Consider the following 24,477-nt stretch of genomic DNA (forward strand, 5'->3'; position numbering starts at 1 on the left):
AAGCAGGCAAAAACACAGCATCCAAATCCTTTGCTCAGAAACTAATTGTTTCATAATTATTTATTTCAGCCCGAATGGCTACATTTCAGTTAAAGCAAGGTTGTTTAGGAAGCATCTATATAAAAATGGCATCCTCTTGATCAACTAATTGGCTCACTATATGTATTGAGTCGTACCTGTTAACTGACAGAAGGAGCTTTTTGTTTTCATGTTGGTTCCTGTTAGTCCCACAGGCCACGTCCAGACCAGCATGGTTGTGGGGTACGTGGTGCCACAAACATGCCTGTGGCACTGCATACTGCACATTTAGATGTTCTTCGTGCTGCAAGGGTACGCTGCCCATGCATGCGCTGCTCCACATTTTTTTCTGCGGGATTTTTTTTTGACTCCTAGATACACAGGGTTAAAAAAATACCTGCGGGGGGGAAAATAAAAAAAAAAGGCAGAGCAGCGCCCGGATCCACTCTGGCTGCCAGCCAGGCTCTGCATGGCAGGATCGCCACTGCTGCAGCCTCCCATACCCGACCCGGGGTAACCTGCCATATGTCAAAGCGTGTGTGGCACAGGTGTTCCCTGGGGACAAGCAGCTGTGGCGAAAGGTGCGCTGCTGCTACTTGTCTCCAGGGAACCAAACATCCATGCTCATCTGGATGCACCCACATGGTCACTATAGTAATACAGTGAGCTCCCTCTTCAAGAGCCCTATCTAGCAATTCTCAACCAAGGTGCTTCAGCACACTGGGGTGCCTCGAGATCCTTTCCAGGTTGCTGTGGGGTGCCACGCAACGTTAGCACTGCTAGGTGTGCAAACATGATTTACACGATAAGCCCAGAGACCTCAAATAGGTATCCATACTGTTAAAAACATTCTGACCTACTGTGATCTTGGAGTTCTCTGCCATGAAAGAATAGCTCTATTACTTTTCTGTAGTCTGAAAACTAACTGGCATTTTCCAAGAGGTCCTTCAAGTCTTTCTAGGGGTCCCTCAAGACCATCCAGTGTTGCCTCATGTCTTATGTAGATTGAAAACCACTGGCCTAATCCAAAGCACTAAGAATAAAATGTGAATCTTTCCAGTGACTTCAGTGGGTTTTGGAGCACACCCCTTAAGTATTATTGCCTATATTCTTACTGCAAAATAGTTTTAAGTTGTGTAAGAAGTAACCCAGCTTGACTTTAAAAAATGGCATTGTATGATTACATATTTATGCTTCAACAATTTTTGCATTGAATTTCTTTGTTTATAAAACATATTAAAAGGTGTTTTTAAAACTAACTCTGTCCTACAAATTCACCCTGGGATTTAAAAAGGCACTACTCAGAATAAGTGAATTAAAAATAATAGTAGCAGCAAATACATGAGTCAGTTTCAGATGCTTTCTTTGCACTTAAACTGAAAGTTTCTTTACCAATTTTTAAAATAAAATACTACAAAATATCAGCTTATCACATACCTCACAACTTTTCATTTTTGTGGATGGTTCTGAGTGCTCCAGTTTAGTTTCAAAGTGCTTTACACACTACTACAGCAATAACAATGTATTAAATGAGTTTCCTAGTATTTGGTAGGATTTAGAACTTCATACCTTTTGAATTGGTCTATAACAGTGGTTTTCAGGCTGCAGACTATGTCTAAGGGGTCCACAAGAGATGACTATATGAATACCCATGCTTACGATTCAAAGGGGTCTGGCACCTCCATTCAAAAATTTTTAGGGGTTTGCCAATGAAAAAAAGGTTGAAAAACACTGGGCCAAAGCCAAGTCGGTACCCCTTACATGGAAGAAAAAAATAAATAAAAAGCCTTGGAATCTTTAAACGGCCACAAAAGGGGTCATGGTACGCATGTCATGCCACCTCTGCCTCATGGCATCTTATCAAAATCACCAATTTTACTTCCATATGTAGTTCCTTAGGTCTCCCTTCGACCCAACTGCTAGGTCCAGCATTATCATGCTAGTTGCTTAAGGCAAGGGTGTCAAAAATGCAGCCCACACAGCCATGTCACGCAGTCCATGAGGCTCCCCACGGGCCTGGAAATTTAGTGACAGGGAAAGCAGCGGTGGGTGTTAACTGCCACAGCTTCCAGAACTATGAGCCCCCCTACTCATCCCAGTCCCAGATTTCCAGCTGCAGCTCTGTGCTCCAGATCTGGCCCCAGGGAACACCCACAGGGAAATCTGGCAAAAGACTGAATGGTGGCAGCATTACCTGATTTGGTTCCCAGAGCCACAGCAATTAACGCTGCCACTGCTCACTCCACTACCAAATATCCAGCCTCACCAGCCAGACCTGGAACATGGGGCCATATGTTCATCTGTGGGGCTGGAAATCTGGCAGTGGTATGAGCGGCAGCTGCCTTGACTCCAGGACCCACAGCAATTAACACTGCCAGCCTCACAGGCCAAATGGCACAGCCCTGCACAACTCATCTGACCTGCAGATCAACCCTGCAGGATTCACCTGGCCCAAAGGACCAAGAGTTTGACACAAGCAGCCCAGGGCAGATTAATATTAATTTTCTAAATTTTTTAAGGGCTCTGCAGGCTGGATAGAATGGCCTGGCAGGTCGTATCCGGCCCCTGGGCTGCATTTTGCCCACCCTTGTGTTAGCCCATACAATTTACTGCTAAAATTCTTCCCCTCATACTCTTGAATAAACATCACCTCCAATTATTTTCTTTGAATGAAATTCATACCTTAAGGCCAAAAAGGCCTGTATACAAAGCTTAAATGGAATTGAAATGGTTTGTAACCTTCGTGTTGGCCTTCTGCCACAGGTGTGAACTCCAACCTCTGTCCAATTCTGGCACTTGAAAAATCCTTATGAAATAGTGGTTATCTAACCATGCAAAATGACAACTTTTCCAACTTGAATTTTTCAGCCACTTCTACAGCATCTTCATGTATATTAACCTATAAATGGTTAACTTATTTTTCTAGATTTTGAGTTGTAGGAAAGCACACTAGTATCTAAATACAACAATTTTTTTTTCTATATTTAATTTTTTATATACTTAAAAAACAATCCAAGTTTTTCAGCCAAATATCGATTCTTAGGCATAGTTACCATGCCAAGTTTCAGTCACAGTTCATTTGTACAGTCCTGCTTGAAATCCATGAGGAATAAAATACTCAGCAAGTGACTGCTGAAAATGGTGCATCACATTCTATCAGTACCTGACACAGAATATCCTCTTTTGTGAAGCTTGCATGCCAAGAGAGGCTCAATCTTTAAAATAAAAGGGGCTTCTTCATTTGCATCAGTTATCAAACTATTGTGATTCACTGAACAGTAGCCCAATTTATAAACAATAAGGTCAATGGAAAGTTACCACTAACTTCAATGAATGCTGGACAGGACCTTTGGTATCAGGGATAAACCCACAATGTTAAAGATTCAAGAATATCGTAAGCACAGATTGCATTTTTGTAATTTATCCCTACTGATCTAAATGTAATTATACTGAAGCATCAGTAATGAAGCTTCCTCATAACTGACTGCTATTCACTCTTTGCTGAAAAGTAAAATAAGACTGAAAATACTTCAATGAATATGATTAGGCTGGGAGTTTTGTATTGAGAATTAGACTCTACTACATAATTGCTTGATCATAAATTGTGCGTAAGAGCAAGGGGAGAAAAACTGGTAATTCTGTTGATGTTTATGGCATCATCATATACTCTGTAGGACACTTTTCTTCTTGACTTATCATTCATACCAAACTTATTCCAAATCATACTGTAGATATTGTAGAATTAAAGACTTAATTACCTACACTCTTAGAACTGAATAGATTTGGTGAAATCTTTTGAAAAAGAAATAGTATATCACCTCGCATTAAACTATCACTAATTGACAAACTGTGCGCAGGTTTGAAACAAACTTTTCCATAGACTTTAATGAGAATTTCTATGCTTTAACAGAAGATAATAGGCCAAAGTATTTTATTCCATCACTACACCTCTATGTTGTAAAAGACACTTATAGCAAATAATACTATTATTTTAGAGCATCTTTGTTGGCACACCTATTTTTCAAGCTTCTAGTAGATAAGTCTGGAAATTGGTTTCCATGATACCCAACTGGGCCAACCTTAGGACAATAACATTATTAGTGAAAGTGTCCAGACCTGACCACAGGGATACGCTATGTATTTGCTAATGCCCCACAACTCTGGCATACAGATGTACTGACCGATTAAAAAACCATAAAAGCGGACAAATGTGTATGCCTTTATATCTTCCTTGATAGATGTATAGCAGTTTCTTAATATCAGGGTTCAGGAGCAAGTATCCTGCAACTGATCAGTAAGGACCTACCCAAATCACAAAATTGGGCTCTCCCTGCAAAATCTGCAGTGGGAGCAGAGGGGGCAGAAGCCCCTACTTAAAATAAAGTGTTGGTGTTGGCCCCCCAGTGGGAGCCAGCAGTCCCCCAGCTGTGCAGCCCAGCAGGAAAAGGGATACCAGCAAAAAGCCAAGAGGCAAGGTAGCTACCGCCCCGGCCCCTGCTGCTGACTGGTTGAGAGCTGCCTGTCATGTAATGTTCCACCCCTCTCCACCAGTGAGTGGCAAGGTGTGGGGCTACATGACAGACAACCCTCTCCACCAATCAGTGGCAGAGGTGGGGCTACCAAAGCCCCTCAGCCAGAGGCATGGGGAGGGGCCTGTTGCAATAAGCCCTGAAAAATGGTGACTTGCCCCTCAATCTGCTCACAATAGCAGCCACCTGCCGCCTTGACTTAGGCAGACCTCTACTGATCAGCCTTACCCTCATTCTTTGATGACAAGGAGAAGTCCTCTGGCCTGAGCATGGCCTTCAGGCTACAGGTTGGGTTGTCCCGTTCCAGGGTCGGAGTGGTCTTTTTCAAAGTCTTTAGTGGATACTGATCAGAATGTAGCGGTGCAAGATCTACTAAACTAGCTCTCTCCGCAGCCAAATAATTCTGAAGTTAACATAATCAGTTCATTTGGAGTCAAAAGCAGGATCAGAAAAATTTAATTTTTATTTGAAATGCATAGGTTGCATCCTAAGCTAGCTGTCTTCATTAGCCTTACAATGGTATAGGCCAGGGGTTTTCAACCTTTTTCAGTTTAAGTACCCCCAGTGGCTGGACGCTGAGTGGGGCAGGAGGGTGGGGGGAAGGGGGAAGCACGTGGCCAGACGTGGAACAGGGAGGCGGGGACGGCATCCAGGGACAGAGCGCCACTGCCCTCCCAGGGGCAGGGTGGGGAAGTTCACTGGACTGGGGTGAGGGCAGCAACGCCCCTTCGCTGGGTGGGGAAGCTCACTGGGTTGGTGTGTGGCAGCGGTAGATACCACGTTCCAGCTTCCCTACCCTGCAGAGGGGTGCCACTGCCCTTGCCCTGCTCCTGGGAGGCAGAGGCGCTCCACCCCCACCCACCCACACATACCTCCTAGGACCGGTCCAAGTGCCCCCAGGAGTACATGTACCTCCAATTGACAACCCCTGGTATAGGCCTCTGGAAACTTTTCCACAATTTTTTCCCCTTTGAAAGGAAAATTGCAATGTGATCCAGAACAGCCACTGTAGCTGATTACAAAGGATTAATTAAAAAGGTTGTGTGTGTCCACAAAATATCGTTTTAAAAAACAGCCATTGTTTAGCAGCAGTCTGATGAAATGGTTATGATATAAAAATTGCAGGTCAACATTGCCCCCGATTGTTTCCAAATGCTCTCCATCTTGTGTCACATGTAAAAATTAGGACCTGGTGCAAAGTCCACTAAAATCAACAGGGTCCTTCCTTTGACTGACAGGCAGTGGATCCAAGCAAGAACAAGGGACACGTTTACAAAGGTACTTAGGAACCCAGAAGCAGACAGACACCTAACTCTCACACATTCAGTGAAATATAGGCATGCAAAGCACTTCTGAAAATCCTACTAGCACCTTTCTGCTACTCAAGGTGCAAAACACCTTTGAAAAGCTGTCCCTAATCTTTTCACTTTGGAGAGCTTGTTCTAAAGCTTCATGAAATAAACCAACGGGTTTTAAAACTGGAACCCAACTGTCTAGATTACTGTAAAAAAAATTAATAGCAGAGCAGGTAACTAATACTTTTTAAAATAATAAATACACCTATTGAACCACGGTCAAAATTAACCCTAAAAAAGAACAGAATTTGTTCCATAATTGCAAGTATTGGAAGGGACATACCACATAAAACAGAGAAGATAAGTGCATTTTCCAACATTTAAACTACTTTTAAGCAAAGGGTCCTAAGCCTGGCAGATCATGGGGAAAATACCAGCTCCCAAACAAAGACAAACCTGTCCGCTACCCTGGACCCCTGCTACAGATCACACATATTATGTTATTAACTGATTCATCATGCAATAAATTTAGACCGGCTACACATGGAAAGTAATTATCATGCCACAGAAATAACTGTCCAACTATAAAAAGAGCCAACCAGCTATAAAATTAGTGCTTGAAAATGTGTAACAACGCTATAGCTGGTTTTTATCCAGGTTTAATTTGACCACGTAGCAGGGCCCAAAGAGTACAGACAGTGGTAGGTATTTGTAAAATCTTGTGTAAAGGCCTCTTTTATGCATCAGTTTTACCTGAAAAGCATGAATATAGCTGTCCTAGTTGTCAGGACTACTCGCTGCAGCTTTCCTTTAAGTTTTCTCTTACATTACATAGATGTGTTAGTATCCACCATGCAATTTATCATCCAAAATATCCTCTACACTCAAAGGGGGGAAATGCATATCACTCAGGAAAGACTGGCAAACCAAAAACTTTATTTTAAATTTGATTTTATTTTTTAAGGTTGCCATAAAATGAAGATTCTGAGATATTATATGCTGCAAGCATAGTTCACACGTTGTGGGCCAATTATATAATGAAAACTCATCAGGCAAGAAACTTAAGAACACATCTTTCTTCTGCTATTAAATCATGAGTATGCCCCTGTAATTGGCTGCACCCAGCCTGTTAACATAGATGTGCAAGAGAATTCAAAAATATAAAGATATATATATATTGATCCATAGGACACAGGAAAATGAAAATTTTTCTACTCCCCAAATTATCCTAAGGTATTAGGAGTGAAGACAATTCTTGTTTATACTCTGAAATAAGTGATGATATGCAATTTGCATGAATATAACTCACAATAAGGTTAAGTAGGTTTGACATGCACGTGTAGAGCTGGAAAGCACAGCAAAAGTGCAATAGTAAAGAGCCAGGCCTTATTGTAATACAGGCAAGAGATGTGCCATGTTACTCCAAACAGAAATGCAGAGGTATGTTTTAGTATATTAAAACAAGGCTGCCCGCTTACCATGATAACATACTTGTTAATTAGGCAGTTATGATTACTACCATCTAACCGATACTGACAGTGCTGATTGGCATTCATATAGAATTAATTACAAATGAAAAAAAATTCTGAAAACTCCAAGATTTAAGTTAGTCGTTTCTACAATTTACCACTTCTAAGTTTTGCTCTTGTGCAAAAGTGCACAGACACCTCAGATTTTAAAACTGGCCATGTCTTGTTAATATACTGCAGTCTTCAAAATTTACACAGAGCTGCAGTTCTCTTGGTTTTTCTCAAGTGTCACTGATCAAACTTAGCATGACAGCTGAGAAACGATGTCAGGTGCTTTACAGTTCAGTTTAAAAAACATCCTCTACCTGGTATCTCTGCAGTGATTGTCTTGCTGCTCCCTGAAACCTCTTCATCATCATCTGATGAACTCGTGCTCGAGTCACAGGTCAGGTCGCTATCACTGGTACTGCTGTCCTGCAGCAGGTTGTACTTCTTGCGAGCAGCTGCTTCCCGTTTCTGTCTTAATAACCGGATTCTCTCTTTGTGCTTTTGGCTCCGATGACCTTTCACCTTAGCGACTCGACCATTCTGTTTATCACTAGACTGTCGGTTTTTCTTGGCAGCCATTGTTGACGTTTCACTTTCAGACCTGGATCGTCTGGATTTCCGCCCAACTGCAGCCCCAGACACTCCAGAAGTGTCTCCTTCTACAGTAGCTTCTGCTGGACAGGGCTCGTTCTCTTCTGTAGAAGATAGTGTATCTGAATCAGCCAAATGCCCACTAGAAGAAGGGGAAAGCATGCAATGATTAGAAGAGTCACTTTCATAAACTCTGCCTGCTGTTGGCTTATCACTCTCTGTGGATGCTAGCTGAGACTCTGAGGAATCTCGTCTCAGTTCCGTCAGCAAGCAAGGCATTGAAGACAGCACTGTCGAATCTGCTACAATGGGTGCACCATCTTTCTGAGCATGTGTCTCTAATTCTATAGGTCCATCTTCGTCAGGAGCTGCCTCTTGTTTTGCAGAGATTTTCGGTGGGACTTCAGTGTCAATGAGTTCTTCTGCTTTTCCCACTGCCTCCATCTTCATTTCAGAGTTCCAAGCTCCTCCTGGTCTCAAATCATGGAGCACGTGGTCTAGAGGACTGGGGGAACTAGATTAGGGTTTCAACAGCGAAGCAACCTGCACAAAAACAAAACAGTAATGACAATTTACTCAAATAGCAGTCACACCTATGTTTTTTGGTAGTGTCCACAAGGTTACCAACTCACACAACTTCATTCTTCTGTTTCAGCCAGTATACTACATTATCATTTTGTTTGCAGTATTTTTCTTTCACTCCTAATTTTTTTCTAGATGAACTCAAGTCTGCTTTACCAATGTGCTTAATCCTCTCTAAGTACCTAGAACTGACAGTACTATAATTATGAAAAATGCAGTTGAATTCACTCTTATCACAACAAGTTGGAAACAATGACAAAGGATTTCTAAACTCTTACTCTGAAATGTTTAAGTTAATAGAATATAAACAACATACTTGGAATGTTTGAAGCAATTTTAATATTTCTTTATAGGAAACTTTAGTGCTCATGAACAGCATCTGATTGAAACACCTAAAATCTGCAGTCTAGTACCCTGGAAAAAACTGGAGTACAGCTCAGTTTCTATACCAGTGAGAAATAAGCAAGTGCTCTGAGTCTACCTCCTATTAAACAAGTCTCTAAAACTAAGTAATAATCACAGTAGCTACAGTGTCTTCCATCCCAAAGCTATCTACAGACTTCAGAAGGTATACAGCCACAGCTGGATGGAGACAAAGCAGCTGCTTAATGGTGCAGAGCAACGCTATGGAACAACTTCGAACACGTTATTAAATAAACCATATCCAACTGAAAGCTGTAAAGGTGGCTTTGTGCAACTAGGGCACACCTGCAAAAAGCACCGAGAGATTGCATCAGACTCAGGGATCGAGAACTCATTTTCACAGCTCATCTAAAGACAACCCTTCCAGAAGTACAAGCTATGCTAGGACACCAATTCAGAGAGAAACACTGCTGATGATTCACTCACAGAGGATTACCAGCAGTACTTCTTGTAACATTTAAGTTTGCCTTGAAGGTCTCTCATACAAGTATTGACCCATCCTGATTTGGTTTAGCTCATGAATTCTGTCGGGAGAACTGCACAGGATGGCATGGCTGCAGGTAAGAAATTCTCTACCCACTCAGTTTCCGTCCCACCTTTGCTTCAAGTTGGTTCCATTATTTGCACTGTTTCAGCTCAAACGTTAAAAATGAGCTATTCAGTAAGCTGGTAATTTGCACTGTGCCAATTACTGTAGGATCCGAGCACCCACAGGGTATTTATAAATAGAAATAACAGTTAATTGTTATGTTATTTTCCTTTTATCAGACTCTTCCCTCTCCCTTTAATTTGGAATGTAGGGCAGAATAATACTGGGGAAAATTTTTCAATCATCATGTGTGAGGGTAGACAATTCCCTCACAGGCTTCCTGTGTGGTTTTGTACCTCAGATTTTCCCCCTGTAAAAACTTCCCTAGCTTGCAAAGGATGCCGTGTAAACCTCAAAAGTTCTGTTACCAATCCTGATTCATTTTGAAACTAGAAGGTTTTTATGCATTAATATCCTTTCATGGCTCCCTTAGCATTGTGAAGGAGGTACTCAGATACTAGAGTGATTTGGGGGAGGGAAGGAAGTGCATAAAATTACCAAGGCACCAGTGAAGGGAAGAAATTTTTAATTAACAATCTATTTCCAGTGCAGGGCTAACATTTAATAAACTGGTTACACAAAGAAGGAAATAAGCTTGCCATACGTAACATTAACAGACAAAATATGACAAATTAAGATTTGTCAAAGAAGAATCAGGAAAGACAGCTACAAAAAAAAATTGTTTTTAAAGTTTGAGAGGGAAATTGAATGCTGAAGATAAAAAAAATGGAAAGCTGTATATATAAAAATATTTGCTAGCACTCGGACTGAGTAAAATTAATTTAAAACTAAAGTAAGGAAAGGCCTTTGTGAAGCTGGTAATTTCTACAGCAGTCTTACACAGGCATTTCATAACTGTTCAAGAGCCAATTTCTGTTCAAAACTATAGCCCACACTTGAGCAACAAGCAAACCTAGAATTAAGACCGTGGATAGTTCGAGGTGTACAAGCATTCCCATGGTGCAATGAACACTCCTGCATTTCATATGCAAATCACTATTACTGAACAATCTCTGTACTATACAGTTGAGTAAATGGAGGCATCATTAAATGTCTTGTCTAAGGATACATCCAGTATGGTATTATATCTGGCAAATAGGCAATGGCTTTGTTAGCGCTAGGTTTCTTGGCCTGTAATTTTTTTATGGGTACAATTCACTGGCAATGGCCCTGGAAGTACCTGTGATATATAAAGGTACATGGGCTTGGGCATTTTCAGCCACGAGTCTGTCAAACATTTGTCTGCGTTAGTTGTTAGCAGTGCCACAGCTGGTGGAGTTACACCACTGGGAAATTACAGACCCAAGAAATCCTCATGAAGACAAACTCCCTTAACCCAAATCAGCTGGGGACAGAGTCAGAAAGGAAACAGGATGCCCTGAGGAGCATGAGCTCAGCAAAGGATACAGGAGTCACCAGGGCAACAGGCAGCTGATGTTCAGCTGCTGATGCTGGGCTCTGCTACTACTTCTCCAATGTTTGCCTGCACGCCTGGCAATGTGCTGGTGTGCTGACGATTCCTCGATGGCTTTTATGAGAAGTGTGCGGAATAATATGAATTCCATTTTCTCGACTCCCACAATTTTTTTCTGTTATCTTTCCACTCAGATCAAGAAGGAAAATTCCCCAGGAGAATGTGCCACCACTGACATCTCCAGCACAGGTATGAAATCTCTGACATCTGACCTTTTCAGGCAGATGCATGAATTCTGCTCCCTGCATCCAGAACCATAGATTTTGTTAACACCAACTTTTCAGTAGGCCCCAGAAATCATGCTTCTACGTACCCCTTTCCAGAGTGGTGATTTTAAGTATTAAATGCTAAGAGGGGTACTTCAAACTCTGAAGCCTGCTGTGAAGTGACCTCCATCGAGCCAAATGTCTCTTCTGCTAGAAGTCTGAAGAATGGCACTTTAGAGTGACAGGAACAGAGGGTGGGAAGAGCAGCCTCTTCCTTAATGGGATTTCATTTTTCCAGGGAGGATCAGTGGCAAGCACACTGGCAGTTTCACTGAGTGGTCACATCGGGGAGAAGCTAAGAGACGAGAGTAGACAGCTGACAGATAAGCATAGCATACAATGATTCCACGTGTGGTGAGAAAAACAAGTGTGACAGAGTAGAAAACTAAAACCAGAAGAAGATAAGAATTAGCACCTCTCCCAAGAGTGGCTGAAGGGTAAGGCAAGTACAATTTAGTGATTCAACTTAAGAAATAATGAATTCCTCACACGTGGCCTAGTTTACTTAGTTCTCCGCTCATAGAACTTTCCCAAGCAGACTGTGCCTTCTTCAAATCAGCTGAAAAATCTGAGCAACACATCCTTGATTAATGTTACTTACTTCACAGGCTAAGGATGAATAAGTTCCCAGTAACTGTCAGAGGTTCAGGCAGTGGTAGAAAAGCAAATTATATTGTACTATTTCTGTTCTATGATCAGAGCAAGTGCTTCCTGTGCAAGTGCTTGGGTGTGCACACTAAAAATTCATTTCCCACAAACATGGATGCAGATCACTTGGAAATTTCTCTCTGCTTGTGCCAGTAAAACTTGACTGTTCAAACACTTGCAGAAAGTAAATACAAAAAGGATACGAGTGTGGCCCAAAGCCATTTAAAGGTTTCAATGCAGTATTTGCAAAACACTTTGCATACTATTTGCCCTACTCATCTGGGAATCAGTAGGGTAAGAGGAGATGCCAGGCAAAAATACAGCTATGGAATATGGCCATGGTGAACTATGAATTTTGGTAAACATCCTATCTGAGTATGGAATCTACCATATAGCTCAGAACGGGATCATGTGAACAATATCACTTCCTTCCTATACATCTGCTCTCTCAGCCAAGCAGAAGCAATGCCCTCATCTGCGCGCACAATTTTTGTTCTATGCTGTGGTCATCTGGCTGGTTACAGCGGCTTATACTCAAAATGCAGAACAAACAGCTGATTTAGTTTCTTTAACAAAGGACTGCCACAGACCCAATGCACATGCACATGGCACCCCCCATGTCTCGCTCCCAGCAGCCTAAGCAGGACCCCTTGAAGGCTAGAATGCTGCCTGCCTGTAATGAGAAACCTACTGGCTCCTGAGGGAACCCAGGTATCGAGGGGCCCCAGCCCTGGGGGGGAAGAAGGAACCTGGGTGTCCAGGGCCCTGGCCAGAAGGCATAAATTATCAGTAAATATCAATCAGTTACAGTGGCCAAAAGAAGCTGATAGCCGATAGATAATGTCATTTCCCTTTTCTCAGTGCTGATCTGACAGGCAACTGACACACTGGTGCATCTCTACTAAAAAGGCTTGGAGCCTCATCAGCCCTAGAAAGGGGGGTCTTGAATGACACGCATTCAGGAGCTATGTAGGAAATCTGTTCTGTGAAGAAGGGGTTGGAGACTTTGGGTTTCTCAGTCTTGTACCTTTCAGTGGAACTAAATTTAAAAAAAAAATAAACAAGTGAACAAACAAAGTCACTTTGTAGAACCATACAAAATTAGGGTTGGAAGTGACCTCAGGAGGTCATCTAGTCCACGCTCAAAGCAAGACCAGCCCCACCTATATCATCCCAGCCAAGGATTTGTTGAGCCAGGTCTTAAAAAACTCCAGTGATGGTGATTCCATACACACTTAGGGTATACTCATGTTTAAAAAAAAAAAAAAAAAAAGCAGCAAAGACCCTCCTCCAGAGAAGATAGGTAGTTCTGTTCAGACACTATGCCAAGGAAAAACAGGTTTAAGGGGAGGGAAAGTGTTTTTTTCATTATATGCAATGAAATACATAAAAGGAAAGACAGATTATACTGAAATACTCCTACTGTTTCCCATTTATTACTTTCCTGGAAAGAGTGCTAGATGAGTTCTCAAGGTTACCTTAAGAGACAGTCTAGCTGGCTACTTATATCAGAAAATTGTAGCACTGAGAAGTAGTTTGTGAAGCATCGCAGACTAAAATGGGTATACTTATACAATGTTCAGGAATTCTATTTAGCTTAAAATAACGTTCTCTCTTTTCCTCGTGAAAAATGTTTGAAGATTAAGAAAATCGTTCTGTAAGAACGTCATTGCCGAATCCTTTGGTCAGTTTTCCCATGCATAAATAGAACACGCGTATATGGAGACTCTTTAATACCCAACGTTGTCTTACAAAGGCAATACCTTAAACAGAAATCAAGTCATGGACTCATTTTGGTAAGAAACTATGAAATACTCTTTTATATCCCATCAAAGAAGCCCCTTTACTTATATATTACTATATTTCTAACCAACAGTTTAGGTATTGGTCCAAGAAGGCTGTAATGCTTACACGTTCTACCTCAACACGCCAATTGCTGCAAACACAAGTTACTACAAAACACAACCTTCACAACTACTCCATTTAACTGAAAGAACTTTATAAATGTAATAATGCCTCACATGAACTCAATTATTATTTATTAGGTATTATCATTTCCTTTCACAAATGGATAAAGTATTCTAAACTAGAATAAACAGTGACAGAATAAAGAAGAGAGCCATGGAAATTTACTCTTAATTAGAAGAGTAAATGCCACCTCTTTAAAATGAAAGGTGTTTGGGAAGTACTGTATACAACATATTATGAGCACAACAGTTTGGCACCTCTAAGGTCACCAGTTCAAATCAGATCCAGGGGATCAGAAGTGTTCAGCTTTCTCATTATAGGTTCTGGAGGACTGGCAATTGGGTTCGCCATATCAGCAGGGGGATAAAAAAAAAAAACAAAACAAACAAATAAAAGCCATGAAGGTGAACACGTTTTTCACGCCCTAGAGGCACACTGGCAGAGGAATGGGGATGCTTAAACTGATGCTATTAGGGCTATATCAGTTTTGTGGACAAAACACTTGAATATCCAAGCTGTTAATCTGAATTTTTTTGCCACACTATTTTCACTACAAAAAAAGAGATTTTATATAGATCTATAATACAACAAAAAGAATAGGAACCGCTGAATGTCTGTTACTAGTTGGTTACTGCACAAAGAAGGGACTTTGTCAGAGGATTACATGGGTGCAGCCTATGAAGCAATCTGACTTTAACTAGTGCCTAAAGTTTATTCAAGAACACTTTCAGTTTTCCAAGTATGAATGAATCCTACTGCATCAGAATGAAATGATTTCACAGTCTGAAATACTGAAAACGATATCCCTTATTTATATACAAGCATCCTTTTTATAAGTTAATAAACAGATATTAATGAAGTGCTCCTCATGATATATAAGCCAAATAATTACAATGGCTGCTTATGGGTGCAAGAGAGATTTCATCCTGAACCCAGAAAAACTGCACAGGAATGAGAGAGATTATTTGTCTCAGGTACTTCCCTTCCTATCTATAATCCTTTGGAACATTTATTTTCCCTTTTACAATCACATTTAACATCCTGGTGCTAATAAACAGCAATTGCTTGCATCAAAAGTAACACTAATAAAGTATGTGTTATATTCCTAGCCGTCTTTCAATATACTGTTTATTATAGTTTAACACTGTTAGAAGTTAGAAAATAGTAACACTAAAATCAGCACCACAGGCCACCAGCAGCCCTGGGATCACAACTGGAAAACAACTAAATCTAGAAAAATTAAAATGTTAACTCTGCACTTTTGTACATACGACTACCCATGTTCTTTTAGACTTTGGGGCTGTGTTCATTAGCCGCTAAACTCCAACCATTGCATAGCCAGCTACCCCTTAACAATGCAGGTACTTACATCAGAGATCTTGCTAGGGGATATACCACTTCCTGGATCATGTGTCAAGGAAACTGATATTCTCCTTATCTAAGTCCAAACTATTACTATGTATATTTTGTACACAGCAATGAATGCCATTGCGAATCAATACCCCCACACACACACTCAAAAGTACCCACCTCCACTCCAACCACCTTTGAACTGCAACTCTTTGAAGTACAGTAAATGCACCATTACACAATAGAGCAGAAAGGGGAAGTTCTGGCAAAGAGCACTGAAGCAAGATCCTCCTATTACAAAAACGAATCACAGCAGTCTTATCTGTGAGTCTTACATTGCCTCCCATTTTTAAGGTCTCATTCAAAAGAATTGCATATGGCTTTGCATGCTATCTTTTAAACTCAGTATCTTCCCTCCATATCCTTTAGAGCCAACAAGCCAGCTTCTCAATTCAAAACCCTCTTCACTCCTTCCATGGAGCCAATCAATGATAATCTAATACTGAACAAAACATGTGTTCAACAATAAAGTTATTCAAGTAAAAGGAAACCAGCAAAACCAATAAATACAAATGATCTGTTCTCTGCCAAAAGATCAGCCTCCCACAAAGCAAGTACGCAAGCTCTGATATTTTTCCTCTTTGCCAAGCCTAGTCCCATTTATTGTGCACTTTGGTGAATGGCATGCTCCAAGGCCATGTCCTTTCATCTGTATTTACAAGTGCCATGCATACATAGGAATATACCCATATATGCAGCCGCTACTCTGTGAATCAAACTCAATTCGCAGTTTGTACGGATCTGAACTACTGGTTCTCTAAAGTCAAGTTTCACACCACTAAGTGAGCCCCTTCCAGGTTAATGTACTAATTTGCAAAATGGTCCTCTGAAAACTACAGCCCTAAAGCTGACTCACTGGTGTACTATTTTACCTAAGAAACATGATTAGGAGTGGACCTGGCAATTCATAAAGCAGGCCCAGTGGCAATCCTAAAAGAGTGGATACCCCACCCTTCCTAGCCAACATGGAGTGAGAAGCAAGGTGTGAAACAAGAGACAAAAGAATGAAACTAAAGCTGTTCCACCTGGTTTTGCATAAACAAGTGTTAAAAGAAAGAGAAAGAGAGAGAGCGAGAGCGACTTCCGATTTAGTTGCTGAAACATGCTGCGTATACCAATCACCCAAGACAGTAAAACAAGGCCAAGTGTTCTGGTAAGAAAAGTTTCTGAAACATCCTTTGCAATGTGCCACTTTCAAACTGGCAACAGGTTTTGGCCGACTTACCAATTTGAGCGCAGCTGTGAAAGGGGTTAAACTCTATACTCTGCCCCTCCTACTAGCTGTACCAGAAAGAAGCTGGCAGCCATCCTGCAGTCCATGAAAAGAGAGTCAGGTCTAGCTCATAACTCAAAAGGTCTTTTTCCATCTCCTACTTTCTGCCTTTCAAAAATCATGTGCGTGTAAGAAGATACAATATACAGAAGTCCTCCTCTTCCTCTATTAATATTTTAAATGAGATTAGGCCCTGCTCTGTTCTTTGAAAGAGCAATTGCAGGCACCTGCACTTAAGAATTGAGTCTAGGTTATGGATCCAAAGTAAGCTCCTTATAGTCCTCCACTGGATACCTAAGCTCTGGAGAAGAGCAGGATCTTAGACAAAACTGTGCACTCACGTTTTCCTGTTGGCTAGCCCTAGCCAGCTACCTACTCATCAAATCATACAAAATTAGGGTTGGAAGGGACCTCAGGAGGTCATCTAGTCTAACCCCCTGCTCAGGGCAGGACCATCCCCAACTACATCCCAGCCAAACTCAGCGTATGCATTTTTTAATCACCCTAACTCTGCCTATATACTGTAGATCCAGCTTCAGTGCCTCCGGTGTCTAGATCCCACTCTGGTGGACAAGCACCCGAAAATTAGGCTTTCTGGTGCCAAAGTCTACTGCAGGGTCAGCAACATTTTGAAGGGCTGCGTCATTTTATTAAAGCTTAGCACCATGATGATCCACTTCCAACCCCACCTCCACCAGTTCTGTCAGTCACTGCTCTCCTCCAGTGTCACCACTTTGGCTTCTTCATACCACCCCACTTGCCATGCAGGCAAAGGCCCCCAAAGGTCCCCAGCTCCAAAGGCTGGATAAAATGGATCCATGGGCCAGATCTGGTCTGTGCACTGGTGACCCCTGCCTCACTAGATTTCGCGCTTAGGTTCATCCTGAGGAGAAGCTTCCATCAAAAATGCTTTATATGAAGTACACAGGAAGTTACAAACTAATGTAATGACCTCTGAAATACCACTGCTGATTACAGCCCTCGCAGCTGACCGATAAGATGTCCAACTACAATCTCATTACAACCAAGTTTGGAGCATTTGTTGGAACGTGGAGTTGAATAGGAGCCGTTGTAGAGCTGAGTACCAGTGTAACATCTCTGGTCTTTTCTGCTGACTACCCTATATAATAACACCGTGAGATGCTCATGCAGCCTTTACCTGTAGCCCCTAGCAACGTCAGAGTAATTTAACAAGGAAGCAATACAATAATGCCTTACTTAGCTAATTTTTTCCAGCCAAAAAAAATAAGTGCAATGTCCTGCAAAGCTAAAGATGGTGATCACATACAAATGAAAAGAAATCTTTACTCTGCTACAGTTATTAGCAAGTCCAGAAGCAGTGATGAGCAAGGATCCTGGTTTTCTCTGATTAAGGAAAAAAGAAATCCCCAATATTCAGATTAAAAAAGTAACCCCAAAATCCACATTTTTCCATGATCAAAATGAAACACCACTAATAGATAGATATGTCTATTAGTGCTAATACATCCATCTGCAGTGGTGTTTCATTTTGAACACAGAAAAGTGTGGACTCTTGGGGTTACTTCTTTAATTCGAAAACTGGGGATTTTTTTTCTTTTTAATTGGAGAAAACCAGGATCTCTGTTGATCAGTGCCACACAACATTGAAACTATACAAGCTTTTGTATTCAGAGGACATATGCCCTCAGAGGATAGGATATTGTTTTCAGCCAGTTCTTTACCGCCTCCTTTCTTTAGTAGCATTGCCCATTTTACCTGGATATAGCTTAAAATCATATTAAATCAGGGCTGGAAGGGACCTCAGGAGGTCATGGAGTTCAAAGCAGGTCTATCTCCAGCTAGATCATCCCACCTAAAAGTTGGGGGGGGGGGGGGGGGGGGGTCGTCTTAAAAACCTCTAAGGATGGAGATCGCACATCCTTTCTGGATAACTTTTTCCAATTCTTTACTATTGTGAGTAAGTTTCTCCTAATATCTAACCTAACCTTCCCTTGCTGGAACCATTGCCTTGTTCTGTCATCTGCTACCAGTGAGAACAGTCCAGCTCCATCCTCTTTAGAACCACTCTTCAGGTAGGTGAAGGCTGCTATTAAGTCCCCTTTCAGTCTGCTCTTCTCTAGACTAAATAAGCCCAGATCCCTTAGCCTCTCTTCAGAAGTCATGTACCCCAGCCACCTCACCCATTTTTTTTGCCCACTGCTAGATTCTCTCCAATTCATCCACATCCTTTCTGTAGTGGGCAGCCTAAAACTGGACACAGTACTCCGGATGTAGCCTCACCAGTGCTGAATAGATGGGAAGAATCACTTCCCCGGACCTACTGGCAACACTCCTACCAATGCAGCCCAGGATGCCATTAGCCTTCTTGGTAACGAGGGCACACTGCCGACTCAGATTCAGCTTACTGTCCGCTGTAACCCCCCTCCCCCCCCCCAAGTCCTTTTCTGCAGACCTGCTGCCCAGCCAGTCAGCCCCCAGCCTGCACTGGTGCACAGGGTTGTTCTGTCCTAAGTGCAGGACTCTGCACTTGTCCTTGATGAAACCTCACGAGATTTCTTTTGGTCCAGTCCTCCAATCTGTCGAGGCCTCTCCGAATTCTAGCCCTACCCTCCAGCATGTCTACTGCTCTCCCCAGCTTGGTGTCATCTGCAAACTTACTGAGTGCACTCCATCCAATCTTCCAGATAGCTGACAAAGATATTGAACAAAACTGGCCCCAGGACCAACCTCTCAGGCACTCCACTTGATACCTCCTGCCAACTAGACATTGAGATTGGGAAGCTGAAACAGAACAAAGTTGCAACTTGCCCAAGTTCACTCAAAAATTCTTTAGAGAAGGTGGGACTTGAACTAGGATCACCTAAATCCCAGGCCAATATCTTACCCACTACTCATACTTCATTAAGTAGTGTATCTTGTTAATGCGGCAGGACTTTAAACTCTCTCTATATAAACACCTAGAGCAGGGGTGGGCAAAATACCACCCGCAGGCTGCATCCGGCACGGCAAAGGATTTTGTCCAGTCTGTAGGGGACATACGGGAACGTCTCTTAGCTAAAAGGGAGGTATACAACCAATGGAAGGGAGGGGCCATCACCAGGGTGGACCACACCTCAGTTGCTCAGGGCTGCAGGGAGGCAGTCAGGAAGGCCAAGGCGGAGATGGAACTGGGACTAGCTACCTGGATCAAGGACAACAAGTAGTCCTTTTTTAAATACACAGGGGGCAAAAAGATGATACCAGGTAATGTGGGGCCTCTGCAAGGCACGCTACGAAATCTGGTCATCGCACCAGACAACAAAGCTAACCTATTTAACAATTTCTTTGCCTCCATTTTTCTGAGCAGGGACTGGGTTCCCCCCCCCCCCACTGGGACCCCCGTAGGCCCCAGGGGAGGCATACCCAGGTCTAGGATCAGTGAAGACCTAGTCAGGGAACTTCTGGACATATTTAAATCAGCTGGTCCTGACTATCTCCACCCCAGAGTGCTGAGGGAATTAGCAGAGGTCATTGCAGGACCTCTGGCATGGCTTTACGAGCGCTCATGGTGCTCTGGCGTGGTGCCAGAGGACTGGAAAAGGGCCAGTGTGGTTCCCATTTTCAAAAAAGGGAGGAAGGAGGACCCAGGGAACTATAGGCCAGTTAGTCTTACCTCGATCCTGGGTAAACTTTTTGAGAGAATTATCCTGGCGCATATCCGCAAGGGGCCAGCAGGGGAGGTTATGCTCAGGGGCAACCAGTACGGGTTCATTAGAAGCAGGTCTTGTCAGACCAACCTGGTGGCCTTCTACGACCAGGTCACAAAATCCTTAGATGCAGGTGTAGCAGTGGACGTAAGCTTTCTGGACTTCAGGAAGGCCTTCGACATGGTCTCTCACCCCATTCTCATTAAAAAACTAGGGGACTGTGGCGTCGACACCTACACGGTCAAATGGTTTGCTAACTGGCTAGAGCGCTGCACCCAGAGAGTGGTGGTGGACGGGTCTTATTCGACCTGGAGGGATGTGGGAAGTGGGGTCCTCGAGCCCACACTGTTCAACATCTTCATCAGCGACTTGGATGAGAGGGTAAAAAGAGGGCGAGAGGGTGGGCAGATGAGAACAGGATGGGTTTCAACAGTGACAAGTGCAAGGTGCTGCACCTGGGGAGGAAGAACCAGCAGCATACCTACAGGCTGCAGAACTCCCTTCTTGTCAGTGCAGAGGCAGAAAAGGATCTTGGAGTCATTATTGATGTCAAAATGAACATGGGCTGACTGTGGGGACGCGGTCAGGAAGGCCAACCACACGCTGTCGTGCATCCACAGATGTATCATGAGCAGGTCCAAGGAGGTGATGCCGTTTACAAGCTAGTTGTGGGGGGGACCAGCAGGCATTGGGTGAGTCCCTGTTCCCCCAAGCACTGCCAGGAGTGACTAGTGCTGACTCAGGGGGTTTTGGTGGGCTGTTGCAAGCTAAGTGGCCCTCTGGCCAAAATGATTGCCAATCCCTGACCTAGAGCCGATATTTGAATTTGAAATAAATAGAATCTGGATGCAATGATGAAGACCCCTTTTAGTTCAGCTACAGTAATACAAATAAAATAGCATTACTATTCTTTACAGCAGAAGAGGGATGAGACCAGTTAAATCAGAGAGACTGTTCTGAAGGTGGCAAAAGCAGCATGAATTGAGATTCTGCAGACGCTGCTGTGAAATAGGTCAAAAGAATCTTCCACAACTGCCCTAAATACTACTGTGTAAAATTCCTTATGTGGCTATTAACTGGAGTCCAAGAATACCCTGCACTTCCCCTTTATCTGCTGTAGATAAGGAGTGAATTATGCTAATCTGTGAGGGCAAGGCAGGGGAGAGAGCATTTTAGGACCACAGTAGTGGCAAAGGACAACAGCTGACTATGGTATTTAAAGTACCACACAGTGTTCCCACAAATAGACAACTCACTCCCCAGATATTCAAGCAACATGATGTGCCCATGACTTCAGGGTGCCCCAACAACGGATCCCTAGGTCACCTGGACACATGGGGGAAAAAACAAACAAACCCTTGACCTCTTCTTTGAGACAATGATGATTGGACTAGGAAAGATATGTAATTGCCATACGAAGATAAAGATCAGGTTTTGTATGTGTATTACTGCATGAGTCAGCCCATCGACCACCTAAGTAGATACTGGGTTACCCACAATACATGTAAAATACAGCGATAGTGAACTGGAAGGAAAATGTACACCTACTGAAGGTTACCACTGATATTTCCAAATGAAAGGCACCACAAAGCAGTTAGTGATTATTATGATTGTTCTTATGAGCGCTTGGCTGCCTAGGTTTATTTTTAGTCCCAGAATAAAGGAAAAGGAACATTTAGCAGCAGTAGGGGAAACAGACAATTACATAAGCTTCCCAAGGCAAGGAAGAATAGATGCTTGGGTCTACAATGTTTATACAATGCTCAGTTCTAGTCCCTTTAAATAAACAGCTTCAATTCCACATTTGCTATAACATCCTTACTCTTACTGGAAGCCATTGCCCAGGTATTTCTTTGCTATAGCTTGATAAATAAATAGTGAGATTCACTGCACACTGGAAAAAAGCAGAAGAAAACAAACATTTCTCATCATGTATCCTAAGCTCAATGTTTGAAATGGAGTTAAATCAGATCTGCATCATTAGAACCCTAGAGTTCATCTGGGTTTCTTGCGTTGGGTTGCAGAAACATAGTGAATCCATCAGTTCCCTAACACTGCCGCAGCATGCCTTGTACACAGCATCTGTCTACAATGCCAGGATTCTCTGGACCAAACTCAACAGGGACCAGGCTGAGCTTAATCTAAAGACCTTATCAAAATCCACTGCATAACCCTGACTACAAGCTGTCAAATTTCAAAACATGGCAAATTTTACTAGCTAAGTCATGGGAGGAAACAGACACAGGCTATGCTATATGGCTTCAACTTCCTGCTTTTAGCTTATCAGATGTCCTGTTTACATGCTGCTAATTAAACTGTACAATCAACTGTGGAAAACTACAGGTATTTTGCAGATGGAAAGAAACTACCAAGTTTAAAAGCATCCATGTTTTTGTCACTACTAGTACTCGTGAGCCGAGTTACAAAATTTATTAAGAAAACATTAATTCAGTTCGACTTGGCTAAATTAACAAGCGCTGAAAGAATTTATTTTTATGAGAAACCTGCAAGTTTGCTGCTATTGTTTTCTTCTTTCCTTACTTGTCTTACTCGGGTGTATTAGCGCAGGTAAAAAACGTCCTTAGCCTTGACTACAAAGTCATCATCATGGCAGGCGTAGGCACCCTATATTAGCCAACTTGGTCCTTGACCACACATTCCTTTCACATGATTGTATTCTGATATTTAATGCACTTTATTTTGAAGAAAAAGTAAAATGAGCATTAGGTTATTCAAAATACCACTCCATGCTACAACAGAGATGTAGCCGAGCCTTTGTTGAGTAGCTCTAGACTTGTCAAAGGTCCCTAACCTTGTATTTAGCTATACCTATTTATGCAAGGTTTCTCTTACTTGAAATAACAGTCCATGCTATTGGTTCTACACAAAATGTTTAGGACTTAAAATACAGCTCTGTACCTGCGTCTGGTGTCAACAGTTCTTAGAGTGACAAGCCAAAGAAGATGAAATACTCTGAATAAAGTGGCAAGTGCTCTTACTCAAAAAACTCTGAGCCTTCAATGTTTTGATTTCACATATTTTATAGAAGCCTTTAGATTCAATTACCTAAATATTTCAATTCCAGCCACAGTAGTCTCCAAATCCACCCCCTACACTCACCAACTCTTCCCCGATGAACTCTGCTGGCACTTGCTGTAGAGACATCTCTGAATTCCCTGCGTAAGCATTTGCAGAAGAGCAAGAACTAGCACAGCAAACTGGGTGGCCTGAAAACTGACAGCTGATTAAAAAAACCAAAATAAGGCTGAAAAGTTGAGCCTAAAAACTGCTGTTTGTTGGTCAGTGAGAAAATAACCTGGTTTTAAATGCCAAAGTATGACCAGAGTTGGATATCCAAGAATCTGACAGCCTAATATTGGGGTTTCATTTAAATAATTGCCTAAGCAAAACAGAATTACCAAATTGTCACAACTGTCGCTGAAGAGTAAGTGGAATCGAGCTTCCTTGGGTCCTTTCCCAGTTCTGCCACTATCGGTCGGACCAAGTCCCTTGACTTCTTCAATTCAGAGAAGCAAAATGAGTACTGTAACACTGACTTCTCTGAATGGAGCCTTGCAAAGCTTTATCTGTAACTAAAGCAGAGAGATTCTCTGGTAACTGCCATTCTAGAAGAGTGCTACAAAAACAGCATTATCTTCATATGGTTAGGCTCTGCATGCTCACTTTTCTGGAAGTTTAAGATAAAGCAGGACAACAGTATAAGGAATATTCATAGAAGAAAGTTTCCTGGAAAGTTTGAAAGTACCTTACATCTATAGCCATACCTATAGCTATCTGTAAGCCAGCACCTTTCTTCCTAAACATCAAGCGTTACAACAAGAAATGTGAATGCAAAGCAAGTATTTATTATGCTCATTAAGTTAGCTACAGCACATCCAGCACAAAATCATAGGGCTGGAAAGGGCCCCGAAGGGTCATCGGGTCCAGCCCCCTGCATAAGCAGGAAAGACATCTGGGGTCAGATGACTGTCCAGTCTTCTCTTGAAGACCTCTAGGGTAGATGACTGCACCACCTCTGGGGGGAGCTTGTTCCATAGTCTAGACACCCTAGTTGTAAAGAAGTTTTTCCTAATGTTCAGCCTGAAACTATCTTCCAGGAATTTGTGGCTGTTGTTTCTAGTTTTCCCCCCAGTGCGCCCTGGTGAACAGCTGTTCACCGAGACCCTGATGTACGCCTCTGATATAATGGTAAGCCGCAATGAGGT

The 24,477-nt window shown here is 42.3% G+C and overlaps 1 protein-coding gene across 3 annotated transcripts in view; it reads right to left on the bottom strand.

The window, feature by feature from the left end:
- The window catches only part of ARK2N (arkadia (RNF111) N-terminal like PKA signaling regulator 2N), a 62,853-nt gene that overhangs the window by 32,859 nt on the left and 5,517 nt on the right, over positions 1-24,477 (bottom strand). For all 3 annotated transcript variants that reach the window (XM_059725301.1, XM_059725302.1, XM_059725303.1), the window contains exon 2: positions 7,677-8,493. In XM_059725301.1, the coding sequence (XP_059581284.1) occupies positions 7,677-8,400 (724 nt within the window). In that variant the 5' untranslated portion in view covers positions 8,401-8,493. The remainder of the gene's footprint in view (positions 1-7,676; positions 8,494-24,477) is intronic.

This window comes from Alligator mississippiensis, chromosome 3 (assembly GCF_030867095.1).
Source record: "Alligator mississippiensis isolate rAllMis1 chromosome 3, rAllMis1, whole genome shotgun sequence".
NCBI lineage: Eukaryota > Metazoa > Chordata > Crocodylia > Alligatoridae > Alligator > Alligator mississippiensis.